At 38.1% G+C, this 10,333-nt stretch overlaps 1 protein-coding gene across 2 annotated transcripts in view; it reads left to right on the forward strand.

The window, feature by feature from the left end:
- MAP3K21 (mitogen-activated protein kinase kinase kinase 21) overlaps window positions 1-9,375 on the forward strand; it is a 50,416-nt gene extending 41,041 nt beyond the window's left edge. The window contains exons 7-11 of one of the 2 annotated variants that reach the window (XM_083371521.1): window positions 2,939-3,055; window positions 3,489-3,639; window positions 5,795-5,889; window positions 7,418-8,158; window positions 8,786-9,375. In XM_083371521.1, coding sequence (XP_083227647.1) covers window positions 2,939-3,055; window positions 3,489-3,639; window positions 5,795-5,889; window positions 7,418-8,158; window positions 8,786-9,180 — 1,499 coding nt within the window. In that variant the 3' untranslated portion in view covers window positions 9,181-9,375. The remainder of the gene's footprint in view (window positions 1-2,938; window positions 3,056-3,488; window positions 3,640-5,794; window positions 5,890-7,417; window positions 8,159-8,785) is intronic. The other variant, XM_083371522.1, reaches the window with a different exon arrangement.
- Window positions 9,376-10,333: the final 958 nt, after the last annotated feature.

Here is a 10,333-nt window from a genome sequence, read left to right on the forward strand (position 1 = left end):
TAATCAACATTAATTGCATCTTCATTCTATATCTCACCTCATTTTCTATAAACTCATCTTTAAATCTCTAAACAGAGGATCTCCTTAATAATCAGCAAAGATCCAGATTGTTTTTTTTTACAAAAATAGCTAATAACATATTTAGTCTCCCTTTCCATTTAGTCTAAGTCACCCTCTACTGTCTCTTAACAATTAAACATTTAAAAAAGAATTAAAAACTATTAAACTTTGCCAGAAATAATAAACCCTTAGATATCAAAATAATAATATAAATATTACAAACCAGTCCATTACATTGTTAAACATTTCCCAAAAAAAAACCAACCCAAATAACCATTAAGCCTCACCAGAAATAGCAACTCATTATTTAATTATAATTAAATAAATTGGTTTTATATTTTTTCCCCTTTTTCCTCCTTGGCTTCTTAATTCTCATAGATATAAGTCCAACTCCTGCTTTCTTCTACAGTCTTTCTCTTCTCTGAAAATTCGTATTTTCCTCCAAGTCCACTTGTAATTTCTGTGAATCAGCTCCAGTAAATTTCTTATATTTTAATTTAAAAGGATTATAGTCATGATCAGTCTGAGGCTCCAAGAAATAGAAAGTTTAGGTAAAGGTAAAGGTTCCCCCGCACATGCGTGCTAGTCGTTTCCGACTCCAGGGGCCGGTGCTCGTCTCCGTTTCAAAGCCGAAGAGCCAGCGTTTGTCCGAGGACGTCTCCGTGGTCATGTGGCCGGCATGACTAGACGCCAAAGGCGCATGGAACGCTGTTACCTTCCCACCGTAGTGGTCCCTATTTTTCTACTTGCATTTTTACGTGCTTTCGAACTGCTAGGTGGGCAGAAGCTGGGACGAGTAACAGGCGCTCACTCTGCTACGCGGCATTCGGGATTTGATCCACCAAACTGCCGACCTTCTGATCGACAAGCTCAGTGTCCTAACCCACTGAGCCACTAAGATTATATTAAATATTTATTTAATTTTTGAAATTTAGATTGGGCTCTCGATTTCTTTCTTTCAGAGATCATCAAATAGGCAAAATAAATTACTGAGATTATAATTCTTTCATGAAGCAGATAAGAGTGTAGGTTTCACCCTCATCCCAATCCGATTCAATTCAAAAGAGAAACTACTTATCAGAATTGCTTGAAAGTCTCAAAAATGCCCATGCCCTTAAGTAAATTGCATGCATAGCCATCTTCTGCATTTAGATTGTTCCTGGGACTCCTAGAACTTGCAAATTGAAAAAGATCTTAGGATACACTATCATATGGTTCCCCCCACCTTCTTCATTTGCTTCCAGTGGAGGGAGTCTATTTCTTAGTCACTGGGACCCAACATTGATAATCTCAGATGAATAGCAAGTACTATTAGATGCCCCCCTGGACAATGATGGTAGCAATTTTTCTAGAAATTTCTCACCCAACAATTGGAAATCATCAGAACCAGGGACATGAATTACAGAGGTTTCTTAGAGAAAGGGGAACTTTATATTAAGCAAATTACTTCCATTGATTTTTTTTTGCAATATCCCCATTTACCATAGTCCATCCAGCCCATTCTAGAGTGTCCTAAAAACTTTACTGTTTTCAAAAGTGTGCAGGAAGTATAAATTAATTTTTGTGTCCTCTGTGTACTTATAGATATTAAGGAATAATCCAGAATATTTAGAAAAATGCAATAATATGTAAAATTGTCATTCTCACAATCGTGCCTGGGCTGTCATGTTATCTTCTCGCTGTCTTCAGAACTGTTTCCATTGCTGTGCAGTATAAGAGGAGTTGTGTAGCAATGCCGAAGTAATATATTTTTATATAGATGGATAAACTGGCTCAAATCATATAAATGCCCAAGGTATGCTGCCGAGACTGGATAAGTGGTACAAAATCATCAGTGGAGATTTCACACTATTAAATAGCCATTAAACTATTGAGTGGAGTATTACAAATTGTAGGCCTAAGTTAATTAAAGAGGGTTGACCAAGTACTTATATATTTATTTGTTTGTTCTAGCTATATCTGGCTTTTCCCCCAGGAGCATAAATTTTATTCCATCTTTTGTTACTACAACCTTGTAGAATAGGATTCTCTTAGATGGGGTGATTGGTCATAATCACCCAGTGAATGTTCTGGTCTTAGGAAAGACTAGACCAGGGGTAGGCAACCTTGGCTCTTTTATGACTTGTGGACTTCAACTCCCAGAATTCCTGAGCCAGCATGGCTTAGCATGGAAACCTCTCCCTTTCTCCTCAGTATGGCTGGCTCAGGAATTCTGGGAGTTGAAGTCCACAAGTCATAAAAGAGCCAAGGTTGCCTACCCCTGAACTAGACCCTCAATCTCCTCAGCCCTAGTCCTGCATGAAAATACTGTATGCAGGTAGTCCTTGATTTACAACCATTTGCCTAGTGACCATTCAAAGTTAGAATGGCACTGAAAAAAATGTCATGATGGTTTTTCACACTTAGGATTGTTGCAGCATCCTCATGGTGACTTGATCAAAATTCGGGCACTTGGCATGTATTTATGATAGTTGCACTGCCCCAGGATCACATGATCACCATTGGCAACCTTCCCAGCTGGTTTCCGACAAACTAAGCCAATGGGGAAAGCCAGATTTGCTTAATGAACGCCTGATTCACTTAAGAACTGAAATGATTCACTTTAGAACTGTGGCAAAAAAGGTTGTAAAATGGGACTAAACTCACTGAACAACTGTCCTGCTTAGCAATGGAACTTTGGGGCTCAACGTTTGTGGTTGCAAGTCGAGAAATTGTTCAAATGCTGTTCTCTGCCAGACTTTGTTAAGCCATTCCTAGCGTGCATTCGTCGGGCGCTGAGACTGCTATTTGAGAAAATTTTTGAAACTGGTGTTGATTTACTATCAGGGCAAAGTGCCACTGGATGGATTCATGTATATTCTCTTAATTGTTTCTTCAGTGATTTCCAAATCTGACTCAAGTACAGCTAATGGGCAAAGAAACAGTATATATGTGTACCAACAAGATGTAGATATCACAAGTGAATATGAACTTCCCTCTGGGGTTAAGACAAAAGGCAAGCCGATATTCACTAATACAAGGTGTTGGTTGGCTTTCTTAGCTAAATTGGTGTAAAGCGATAAGCTGAATACTTACTTGGATATCCATTACAGCGATTTCAGATTAATGGAAATATTATATTTGCACATTAAGTTTTGACTTTCTCATAGAAGACATTATTTCAGTTATATCTAACGAAAGTATTCAGAAATAGTAGCTTATCTGAATTTATCTAAAAATAAAGAAAAATTAAAAGCATGAAAAATCATCATCTGTTGATTGACTTTCTTTTCCTACCCTCTTACCTTGGTAGATTCATTCTTTGCCTGCTTAATTTGATCATCTTCTTACCTGTACTTTGGAAGGGAAAAATGTCTCTGTGGTGGTACTGTTATGCAAATCTTATGGTAGAGGCCGAATTCTTGCTGAGATCTTTTATCTTTTTCCAGTAACCTCAGATGAAAGCAACCGAACATGGGGGAAAAGCACAGCTTATCACCAGGAAGAATTTGAAGATGTGAAAAGAAGCTTTAAAAAGAAAGGCTGCACTTGGGGACCAAACTCAGTTCAAACAAAAGAGCGTGCAGACTGCAAAGAGAGGTATGGTTGATGGGCACCATGAGAATGCACGATACAGTGTGTCTATGAAAAATTCCTTGGCATTGTGCTTCTTAGGAAGTTTAATCGTATGTACATTGGGTGGGAGACAATGAAAATCACACAACTGTGAAGATGCTCAAATAAATGGAGCTGCACGAATGGACAAGTCAAAAGTACAATTGCACATGTTGGACTGAATATTCATGAGTTCTCTGTGTCAAAATATTCAGATTCAATAAGGGAAAGTATTTAGTTGAAAATTTGAGGACTGACACTTAAACCAAATCTCTTCCTCAGCTCTGCATCCCAAATACTTAAGAACATCCCCTACAAAATGGAGCAAAATAGATACAGCACAGATTTACGGGAGAGAGTATATCGAAGTCCTCTACTTTCTCTTTAGTTTGGGAAAGAGAATCTTGGCTAGAGAAAATATGGCAACTTAGGTCTCAATGTTCAGAGTCTTTTGTGAGCTTGCACAAGCCTCTGCTTGTTCACGGACTATCCAGTTCCCATTGCTAGGGGAATATTTTTATTTTATTTTATTTTATTTATTTTAATTCCATTTATATCCCACCCTTCTCCGAAGACTCAGGGCGGCTTACAAGCTTAGCAGTAGCCTTCATTCTATGTATATGCCTGCTTATTAGGGCTTTCACACAATATGTCTTTACGTGCGGTCCCAGGGCATGGGCAACAGAGTTGAAATATTGTGCATGAGGAATGTGCAGAGTTCCTCGTTCATAGAAGTGTTCCGGAAGTTATTTCGCACACCATATTCAGTAATAAAGCAAGCTAGTGGGCACCTCTGTACTTCCTTCATTGGGAGTAATAGACATAAAACGCAACAATTGTGTTATTGCAACTTATATCAGTAAATTGGAAATGGGGATAGAGACCCTTTTTTAAAAAAACAAACAAAAAACACCCCTACTACTTACTAAATGCAAACATGAATTACCAGCACAAAATTACAGGATGAGAAGAGTTAATTATCTAAGGCTGTCCCACGGTAGTTTGCTTTTTCTGGATAAAGTTTTTGTTAGAAGAAGTTGAGAACTATCAATTACATTAAAGACCTTCAGCTTAGCTACTAACTATGATTCTGAAAAAAAACCACAAGCTGGTCCTTATACTTTTTACAAGTTCGGAAAAAATATGTAGTACTCCAGTACCACAACTGATATGAGTTTCTAAATAAACTTTGCATTTGAAAAAAAAACACTCCCAGGAATTGGCTCATAAAAGAGCCAAGGTTGCCTACCCCTGGCCTACGGCTTACATAATCAGTCCAATAATAATAATAATAATAATAATAATAATAATAATAATAATAATAATAATGATGATGATGATGATGATGATGATGATGATGATGATGATGAAGAAGAAGAAGAAGAAGAAGAAGAAGAAGAAGAAGAAGAAGAAGAAGAAGAAGAAGAAGAAGAAGAAGAAGAAGTTGGAAGGGACCTTGGAGGTCATCTAGTCCAACCCCTTGCTCAGGCAGGAAACCCTATACCATTTCAGACAAATGACTGGCCAGTCTCTTCTTAAAAACTTCTAGTGTTGGAGCATTCTGGAGGCAGGTTGTTCCACTGGTTAGTTGTTCTAACTGTCAGGAAGTTTCTCCTTAGTTCTAGGTTGCTTCTCTCCTTGACTATTTTCCATCTATTGCTTCTTGTCCTGCTTTCAGGTGTCTTGGAGAATAGCTTGGCTCCCTCTTCTTTGTGGCGGCCCCTGAGATATTGGAACACTGCTATCATGTCACCCCTCACCCTTTTCTTCGTTAAACTACACATACCCAATTCCAGCAACCGTTCCCTATATGTTTTAGCCTCCAGTCCCCCAATCATCTTTGTTGCTCTTCTCTGTACCCTTTCTAGAGTCTCAACATCTTTTTTACATCGTGGTGACCAAAACTGGATGCAGTATTCCAGGTGTGGCCTTACCAAGGCATTGTAAAGTGGTATTAGTACTTCACGTGATCTTGATTCTATCCCTCTGTTAATGCAGCCTAGCACTGTGTTGTAGCAAAGTCTCCATATATTCTGCTGTGCAGGAAAAACAGATGCATTCTTCATTTTATTTATTATGTCTTTAGAATAATATTTCTATAAAAAAAGAGTAATGCTTGTTATCATTATTCTGATTCCAGAATAAGACCTCTCTCCGATGGTGGTAGTCCTTGGTCAGCACTTTTGATGAAGAACCATAAAGGTGTCCCATTAGCTTCTTTGTTCATGGACCAAGGTAGGTGTTGAAATACAGTTACTTTCAGGCCGTAGAAGACAAGAGCACTGAAATGCTCAGGGGGGCCACCAGCCATAAATTGTAACTTCTAAATAGCATTGGTGTGATTTTTTTTTTAGTGAGCTACCAAAATTCCCGTCCACTACTAAAATTTGGCAGCAAATATTTGTAAAGGTTTTGTTTAAATATTTTGCTTATTTATATGTACCTCCAATGTATTAAAGATGCACATCCTTTTTAAAAAAATTGATCCTGCTCATTTTTCCATTTGATCCTGCCTACTTTTTATGGACCTCCGTTCATTCCGCCGGGACCTGAAGACCTGGCTCTTCGAGCTCTCTGGCCCAGGCTGAGAATTTTAATTTTAATTAATTTAATTGGTTTTTTTTTGTTTTTTCAGGGACGGTTGTAATTATTTTAATTGTTTTTAACTTTTGTATTTCTTGTTTTAAATTACCCTGTAAACCACCCTGAATCCTTCGGGAAAGGGCGGTATATAAATCCAATTAAATTAAATTACATTAAATTAAATTTTTGGGTATAGAGTTCACTGTGGTACATAAGACTGAGATACAGTTTTCAATCCAGGGAAGCCCTTATTCCTATGTTAGACTTTACTGTTTTGAAACTGGACATCAAGATTTCATATATACTGAAAGCATTTAGCAGGGCAGGAGATGTATGGACTGGAATTCCCAGTATTAATTGCATTGCTATCCTGACCAATTCTACATGTTACAAGGGAAGGAAATCTAAGTCCTCTTATGCTGATGCATGGGGATTATATTCAGTGGTATCCATCTGTTACTGGAACTGATGGATCAAATTCCCACCCACTTCCATGGTGCCCCAGTTCTGTGCTGGAGGATAGGGAGATTTCTTTAGAGAAGATTTAGAAGGCATAAGAGGAACATTGGGAAGTTCTCGTTCTGTCAAGAGAATTCTGCTAGCTCAGTGTAGAATTTACCTCTATTCCATATTTATTAAATATGCCTTGTCTTCCCTAAAATATATTTGGTGTTTATAAGAGTGATTGCAGACAATATTTTAATCTTGTCACGTGCTCTCAGCAGTAAATTCAGATCCAGGCAGTCATCCTGAATCTGAGGTCCTTCTAATGGAACAGTTGAGATTAAACCTATACACACTAAATTCTTTTGGACACAAAAATCAACTGAGATAATTGTTTATTTATTTCATTCAGTTGACACTCATAAAAATGGAAGGGGATTGCATATAGGAGATACAGCGTTGTTTCACATCAAAGGAAACAAATTCTGAAAAACGTGGAATATAAAAAAATAATAAAAATCTACCCGTGAGGTTTTTAAGTTATTGTCTTGCTTTCTTTTCACTAGACAGGAATTTTGTCTTACTGTGTGATACAATAAACTCTTCTTTTTATTTAAGAAGTACATCCTGACCGTACCACTATGATGCTATCTATAATTTCATATTGGCCATTTCAAAATATTTTAACTTCTGAACGTAATATATAAACACATCAACCAATTTTGCATTTGTACAGAGCAGAAACTTTCCCCCGAAGGCCTTGAGCCTAAGCGACCAAAGCAGTTAAAATTGCCAAATCAGGCTTACATTGATCTACCTCTTTGGAAGGATGACCAAGAACTTCACTCTGCAGAACAAGACAGCTTTGAAGGAAATTCTGCAAATTCTGCAAATAGCACTCCACAAATGACCCCAACAAACAGTATCAGCAGAACCTTACCGAAAAAGAAAACTGACACTGTACTCTATGGTTGTGCTGTCCTTCTAGCCTCTATAGCTCTAGGCTTAGATATCAGGGAGCCAAACAGATTGCAAAGTGGGGATGAGATGTTGCCTAAGGAGGAGAAGAAGAAACGTGACAGCCTGTTTCAGCGAGCATCGAAGTTTCGCAGAAGCGCGAGCCCTGTGAGATTGCAGCCCAAGAGAGAGGAGGCGTGTATCCCTTCGTCGTCTCCACGTGCAAGTACTGTGAACCTCCTGTCCATATCTTCCATTTCTACTAAATGCCTCCTTCAGTCTGACAGCGAGGATGCCGCTATAAGCACAGCGCCCGGCAATGGAGATGATGCTCCCACTGAATGTGTCTCGCCTGGAAATCAGACAGGCAAACAAGAACAACTAGCCAATCCTGATTTGCCATCTCCCAGTCTTCCTTTGAAACGAGAACCTCAATCTGCATCCAGTGCCGTGTCTTCGAAAGTCAAAGTGTGGGGTCATAGGCGGACCATGTCAGATGGAAATGCACCTGATTCCATAAGTGAGTAAAATGGTGTTTGTGCAGGGGTGGGTGAGAGAGAGAGAGTTAAAAGTCTGATGAATAATTCAAACAATATTGCACTTAAGAAGCATCAGACAGAAAAAGAAGCAGTGGGAATTATTGGGACTGGAAAAATAGCTGCCCCTTGGCCGACGTCCTCATGTTTTGACTTCAATGTTTCAAGGTAGAAACTTAATATAGTAGTTGATTAGAAAGACTTTAGTCTCTTAAATTTCAATAGCTGTTGTCTCTCAGACAAGACAAGCTAGGGCAGGGATAGGCAACCTTGGCTCTTTTATGACTCGTGGACTTCAACTCCCAGAATTCCTGAGCGAGCCACGCTGAGGGAAAAGGGAGAGGTTTCCATGCTGAGCCATGCTGGCTCAGGAATTCTGGGAGTTGAAGTCCACGAGTCATAAAAGAGCCAAGGTTGTCTACCCCTGAGCTAGGGAAAAAAGCAGAGTGTGAGGCAAAGAGATGGAGTTCTTAGAATGATTCAGTATCATGCTACTTCTTGTTGTGTAGTTAAATGTTAGTGGTGGCTAATATATATGTTATTTTTCTACTGTAGCAGCACTATATAACCTTGTTCTATATTTCTCTTCAATGTCTTTCTCTTCCACTCAGCTAATGGAATTTCAAATGAAACTCTTGAGAATCTGCATGCGTCTGCTGTGCCACAAACAAACTTTCAAAATGACCTTTCACCAGGGAAGCAAGAAATTGTCAATATTGTTCCAAGACCTCGACCTGCTTCTTTAAGAAGCAGATTGGATCCCTGGCTGGCTATTTCTCAAAGTATAAAGCCAAACCCTTTTGAAATGGGCAATTTAGAGGCCGGCAGAGATTCAAAGGCTAAGTCACTGACCGATACCAAGGAGAGAACTAAATTCCACATGCCCTCTTTATTGGATATGGATGTTGAAGGTCAGAATAGTGACTGTACTGTACCTTTGTGTAGGATGAAGAGTAAATCAGGTCGGCCATCAATATATGAACTGGAGAGAGAATTCTTGTCTTAAGCGCCTTGGAATTTTTAGCCTGTTTTAAGAATAAACTTTATGCTGCTCTTTTCTAAACGTTGTGATCAGTAGAGTTTGATATTATGCTAGATAGATGAAATATTACAGGCAATGATCAATCTGTAAGCCCATATGTAGTTTAATTGATTCTACCATCACTATCCTAAATGAATAGACATGTGGACGTCAATAAAGTTTTTCACAATTTTGATTTTTCATTCTTTTTTGCCAAATGTCCAGCTGCTTCATTTAATTATTTTTCCCCATTAACCATCTGAACTGCAGTACATGAAAATCTCATTGCACTGAAAAGAGGCTTTCCTACAGAGAGAATTCCATTCTGAACTGTGGTTTTCATGAGACATACCTGTAAAATTGTATTATCTTACCTTTACTACTACAATAGTTGCTAATTACATTTGGCCAACATTCAGTGGAAATGGCACAGTGACAATCATTTTAGGATGGTTTGTCAAAATCAAAATGAATGTTATATTAATTTTGACAAAGCAGTGTCATATTATTTTATAACTGAACTATATTCTGGCTAGGCAGCTTTCCGAGACAATAGTTTGATTAAAAATAATTTACAATTTTTCATGTTTGCTTGTGTCAGTTGGCCTGGTTTGCCTATTTTTATAGTGAAGGGCATATAAATTGAATCATAGTCTATGAAGTTCTTCTGACAGTAGTTATAGGGTAAATGGAAAAGATGGGGAGGAAAAATTTTATGCCGGTTTCCCTAAACTGAGTTCTTCAGATACGTCCAGTTTCAACTGTCACAATTTCTAAGTAGTGTGGCCAAACTCACTTGGAGGATGCTAAGTTGGGGAGGCTGATTTAGTATAATAAAAAGCTGTTAAGAGGATTTCTGTTATTAAAAAAGGCCACTAGGAAAATATGTTTACTCTGGCTGGCTTTTCCTATTCTGTCTATGGACTTTAAAAAGTCTTATAAAGCTGGCATTTTGGCTTGTGTCAAAAATAGAACTATTAATTATAATAAATTTTTAACTTATCTATTGATAGAGATTCATGTGGAAGTGATTACATGGACATTTTGGTTTAAATTTTAGTTTGATCGATTATGATGCTACTGTATGCATTTTAGATGAGTTGGAATGCTTCCTATCTGGAATGCATTTCAAGATAGG

Source organism: Vipera ursinii (genome assembly GCF_947247035.1).
Source record: "Vipera ursinii genome assembly, chromosome: 1".
Taxonomy (NCBI): Eukaryota; Metazoa; Chordata; class Lepidosauria; order Squamata; family Viperidae; genus Vipera; species Vipera ursinii.